This window comes from Oncorhynchus clarkii, chromosome 16, assembly GCF_045791955.1.
Source record: "Oncorhynchus clarkii lewisi isolate Uvic-CL-2024 chromosome 16, UVic_Ocla_1.0, whole genome shotgun sequence".
NCBI lineage: Eukaryota > Metazoa > Chordata > Actinopteri > Salmoniformes > Salmonidae > Oncorhynchus > Oncorhynchus clarkii.
Window position 1 is genome coordinate 41170139 of NC_092162.1, and position 6000 is coordinate 41176138.

The window sequence follows — 6000 nt, forward strand, 5'->3', positions numbered from 1 at the left end:
ATTCATAATGCTAATATTTTATCATAGCCAACCCCGTAAGGCTTTAGGTAACAGATAACAATGCCTATTATACATCTTATATTGTTAGTATGAATTTTGATACCTTACTGCTCATTATAGCTTGCAGTCATGAATGTTTTATTTTAATAGTTAAACATGTAAATGTAATCTACTACAACCTGAAGGCTCATTTTCATGTGACTACAATGACGTGAAGTCTACCACTACAGTAGCGTAGCCTACCTTACATAGCGCTAGCGTTCCCCTCGCCGCTGTCCAGGGCATGTAGGCAAATAGCGGCATCACCATGGAATAAACTGATCAACTCATGTCCATCAGTTAGATACCCAAACCACTAACTGACAGTCCAGATATGCCACACACGATATACAACTACACAGTCAATATATCATCTTTTGTGGATTATACAATGTACAATTATATATGAACACATGTCTAGGACTAGGCTGCTCGAAAATCAATAGGGTTGATAAATTACCAGATTATCATTATTCAGCACGCGGCATCCATACCTTGATCCATCGACCTCATGGTGTGGTACTGTGCCAGTCTCCAAGATTCTCTAAACATTTGAAAATAAAGTTAAAAATATATATATAAAAATGAAAAACTATTATGCTATAATAGCAGTAGAAACCCACTTGCATAAAAAAAGGCAATATAAAAATGAAATATTAGACTTCCAATACTCCTTTAGAAATTCAAAAACATGGAGCTAAAATAGACTCCAGCAAGCTATGGTTATGGTTTGAACTTCTTTCCTTGCTCTAAGGATTACTTGAGTATCAAGAGCGGCTTCCTTCCCCGCTCTGGGTGTTTATAATGGTCCAATGCTGTAAAATAACGGGATTCCCTCAGTGTTTCCTCCTGTTTATGCGCTTTGCCATGGAAACCTGGAGCGGCTCCATCTCGGAGACTCAGGGCTTTCCTGCAAAGCCCACACTCAGGAATCCATGACGTCTCCGGCTCCTGCGCCAAGGCATTTCTGTGGCTTCTCGCAGACAGTGGCACACAAGAACTTCATTGTAGGGATGTGAAAAAAAATGACTGCAGGACAGGGGCTAAAAAAAAATTAAACAGTAGGCCTATGTATACTATATACAGTAGTACATAACTTTTTTAGGCTACAAAGTTTTAATGTTTGCTGGTCACCTTAGTGTAACTTGTGCATTAACTGAGTTTAAAAAATCAGCAGTAGTTCTAGGTAGAGGTCTTCGCAGGTCAAAATAGTTGGACCAGGACCCGAACAGACTCGAGGGAAATCAGACCCGGACCCGAACGACCCTACAAGAACCAGACCTAGACCCGATCTAGACCAGACCTGATTGGATCCAGTGACATTGTTTTTTTTAAATCAGCCAAGTTGTTCTTCTGGTTAACGAATAGGTCTTTATATGTTGGCTAAGCCTTCTATAAGTCAATAAATTCCTTGTATTAGCATAAAATAAATGTTCTATATTCTAAGCAGTGCTGTGGTCGGGTCCACTCGGGTCTATCAGCTGTAGTTACATAGACCCCATTGCCACGGGAAGTAGCAGTGTAGAGGGTTCTGCAGCACCCCCTGAAAAATCGGAATAAAAAAATATATAATTCAAATTTGAAAAATTTGTGCACTGGGCCTTTAGTAGTCCTGTATTAGCAGACTGATTTAGCCATCTGTAGCGCCCCATCTTGCCGCCCCTATCATAGACCCGAGACCTGATGACAATCACACAGAAGCCGACACAGACCCGAGGGGAAAGTTTGAATTTTGGACACGGTCCCAGATCGGGTCTCAGGTATTCGGGTTCGGTTGAACCCGTGAAGACCTCTAGTCCGAGGCGTCCCAAAAACTGGACGAATCAACGTTGTTTCCACATCATTTCGACCAAATGAATCAATGTGATGACGTTGAATCAACGTGGAAAACTGATTGGATTTGAAAAAACGTAATCAACGTCAGGGTAATTTGTATTTCTTTTCACCCAACTTAAATCCAATGACATGGTGAAATGTTTTGTTCATTTCACATTAGTTGACAACTCAACCAAATGTAAATCCAAACAACACATTAAACTGATGTCTGTGCCCAGTGGGTTATGCCTTCAATTCAGTTTGGTTGAATGGCCTGCTTGCCCTGCTGAACATGCAATGTTTTCTATTGGAAACTTGCTGTTAATAAGTTGTATAAGTTGTAGTCTTGCATCTTGACATTACAAATGAGACAATATACGGCAGGAAAAGGTATGAAATCCTAGACCGCTAAATTGACTCCAGCAAAAATTTCTATTGCAAATAAATGTGGCATAAATTCCCAATGGAAAGCATCTTACAAAAAAACTGAATATTATTCATAACAGCTATATAAAAAGAAAGATTGAACTTTTACAAAACATATACAATTCACAAGCACTTGACAGATTTATTACATACATTTCCCCTATGATAGCATATTTCATTTAAGAACAAGGCCCTATACTGGCTTCTATGCCAATGGTCAACAATGGCATGTCATTGTTTGGATTGGATGGGATTTTGGCAACACAGTCAGCTCCAGGGGCATTGTCCTTTTATGGACTTTTATTCTGTACATTTGCTACTGTAAGTCTATTCACACTCAATACACAGTTACACACACTGCCAATGAATCACATAATAAAGGTCTAACTGATGCATTTATCTTGGAAAGGTCTGTATAAGTCATGGAGACCAGGTAACTCAAACCAATAAATGTTTCAACCTAAGTCAGCGCATTAACGAGTTCACTGTGGTGCCCAGTGGAGGAAGCTGAGGAATGGGACATACAGAGAGGCCAAGGTAAGCTTAGTGGACATAAGTTACCACAAACATGCAAGTCTGTATCAGCCCTTACTCTCTTGCACACGCCTGTAGCTTGATTCCTAGGCTACATGATACAAAGATAGCTGACTAGATGTAATAGTGCCTTGTAACAGGATGCACCCAGAGTATATGGAACTCGTGGATGGATTACCATTCACTCATATGGTTCATATAAAGGCTAATGTAGTAGCGCATAGCTCTGGGAGGACTCACTTGCCACCATGTTCCTGTACATGAACTCCACCAATACATTTATGGTCTCTTGGGCACACTTTCAATTGCCAAATGTAACTCCTTTTCCACACTCTATAATGACTTTGTGAGGACCTATGTAGGCATTCCGAAAGCTTTTAAAGTTCTTGTTCATTTAAAGTGGGACTTCCAAGTATCTTTATACCCAATGGTGGTATGCATTGTCGAGAAGCTACTGATTCAGCGTTGACATTAGTGACGTGAGCAGCAGAGCTATCCATAGGAAAATCTGTGTACTATAAAGGGCATAATCAGGGATCTGGTTCCAGTTCTGACATGGGTTTAGAGGGGTAACTGAAAGGATTTGGGTGGTAGACCCAGACTATCGGGTGAACTAAGTGCCTGCAGTCAGTGACTGTGCTGTAAACCACACAATTCAGAGCATACATTTTGGGGGTAGCCTAACTCTTCGACCGTCCGAGTTAAATCCCTTGTCTACCAGATGTAAATTCCTCCACTGTTACGTGACTCTTATGTAACTCAAGTTATGAATGAGTAAATTAATAAGGCATATGTTTGAGAAGGGAAAACTGACTAAGCCTGTCCAGACGGACGATTTTGCACTTCCGTTTTTTGCCATTAGAACCCACTTTTTCCAAGTTCATGCAGGATTTTCCATCACTGTAAACCAGCTCATTTAGGGAGCGTTGTCTGGGTTATAGCATTACCCCATTTAGTTTTCCTAGTGCAACATGTGTGTTTCAGTTTTTAAACTAGTGGAGCAGTGGAACTTTGATATGGAAATGGATGGCACATTATGATCATGTCTCATGGAAAGCTTTCGAAGGAAATTCAGACGGCTAAAGGGATGTGTAGACATTTGACTCCATTTTAGTTTCTCCCTAAGAAATCCATAATGAAATTGTCTCATTAAAGGTAGACTCGCCAATATGACTTTGTCATCGACAAGACTTCTTGCTTACGAACATCAACAACAACAAAATTCCAATCTTCCAAGACTGCCAGCACCCCTTCCCCTCCAATATTGGCAGATTAGAATTGTGTTATTGATTTCTGTAAGCAGCGAGTCGCCCCAAATATGATGATGTCATATTGCTGAGTCTACCTTTAATGTGTTACTTAATAGAATTAGGAATTAGAATACTAATAATTACTAGTCATTTAATAATATCTCTATGGTGGTACTGCTGTCTTGTCTTGAGCTTCATTATTTACATAGTTGTAGTGTGTAGCACATTACAATTTACACTATATAGATGTTGTACTAACCAGTAGAGAAGGCTCTTGGCAAAAATCCACATTCCTAATTCATTTAGATTTCTGTTTGGACTTCCTGTTCCCTGTTTCAGCCAGTGCTTAGAACTTCATTCCTTAAACATTCTAAAGTTCTCTAAAAAAAAAAAAAAAACATTCCAAGTTATTCATGTTGCTGCTTTGACAGAACACTAGGTAATGGAACTGAATTAAAATGCTTGGATAGTAGAACCGGGCAGTATATTATGTCATGTGTAATAAGTAATCCTGTTTCTGTTCTGCCACAGCTTGTCAACTCTGGAAAACATTTCATTTTTTATTTTTCCAACTCAATGAACTAATACATTCCGTATCAGTATGGAAACTACATGTCCACATCAGATGAAACAATCCACTTGTGTAATAGGAGTTTGATCGATACTCTGTTTGTTTAACACATTTCTCTGCTTTAGTGCACTGGAAAATAAAGTTACATAGCTTTTTTCCCCTCCTGAGCACAGGCAGCGTTATGAAATCCCATGAAACAATATCCCCCCAGAAGACACTATTCACTGCCGTAGTACCAATTTTCCAATCCTAACTCATACTGTAACTCTGACATCCTTCTATCACCCATTCATTAGAAATGCAGAGGGATGACATGTTTCTCTGTTTGTTTCCACGGTAGCCAGGTGTGGAGTTCTTTTGATCAATGGTGAGACTTCTTTATTCAGTGGTACATGATCGAGAATAAGCACCTCTGTGCTGTGCCCTGTGCCACTCAGGCCCACGGGAGACACCTGGGACCTGGAACTGTCTATTCACCCAGCACCTCAATAACAATAACCTCCGACCCTTATAGGAATAGCTGCATCTCCTACTTGTAGTACAGTACTACTTTTACCAAAGATGGTGGATAAATGAAGATAGTTCCCTCAGGCTCTTCCATAGACACCAATGCGGTAGCAGACTGCTAAATTCATTGACTTCCATTGAAACAGGTGTTATAGAAGATTACAATAGGAGGGAAAATACAACAGCCCACCCTTCGCAGCAGTAGTAGGTGCTTAGACCAATCAAAGCATTCCAGTCCTCCCAGGCTATAAATAGTTGTTGAAAATGGTGTGTGAATGCTCAGCACACTTTCCTATGGTGTGTCATCACCAAAATCCTTTGTTTACACTAGGCAAAATAGAACATGTAGTAGATTGAAGTGCATTGACTGGTTTGTCAGAATCTGCCACTTTTGATTTATCCCCACAGTACAGCAAACAGGGTTTGACATATTTCAAACGAGCTTGGTCGTCCTTCTAATAAAAAATGTTTATTTATTAAAATTCTTATTATGCAACTAGCTTCACATCATTGTTTACATGCATTGACTTAAGCCAAAGGAGTTCCTTAGCTTAATATAGTAATTAAAAAGACATTGAAATACAACTCACCATAACAAACTGTCTTTCTCTGTAGATGACTCCCTGATACCAGGAGTCATATTGGGGACTCGCTATCTCTCCTCTTTTGATTGAATTGTAGGTTTGGCAATGCTCCAACGAGTGGCTCTGTTGATTGCTTGAAGCTCAGATGAAATAGTTCTAGAGGGCATTGCTATTGATTCTGGGGTGAAATTTCAGTTTTCATGTGGCTGATTAACTTAAATTGTTTATTTTAAATGGTATAACCTACGCATGTGGGCCATGGAACAAGAAAAAG

The 6000-nt window shown here is 39.7% G+C and overlaps 1 protein-coding gene across 1 annotated transcript in view; it reads right to left on the reverse strand.

Annotated features, from left to right (window-relative positions):
• The window catches only part of LOC139368482 (nuclear factor of activated T-cells, cytoplasmic 2-like), a 46862-nt gene extending 46221 nt beyond the window's left edge, over window positions 1-641 (reverse strand). Inside the window, exon 1 of the mRNA XM_071107418.1 lies at window positions 534-641. Within this exon, the coding sequence (XP_070963519.1) occupies window positions 534-591 (58 nt within the window). The 5' untranslated portion in view covers window positions 592-641. The remainder of the gene's footprint in view (window positions 1-533) is intronic.
• Between the last annotated feature and the right edge of the window lie 5359 nt (window positions 642-6000).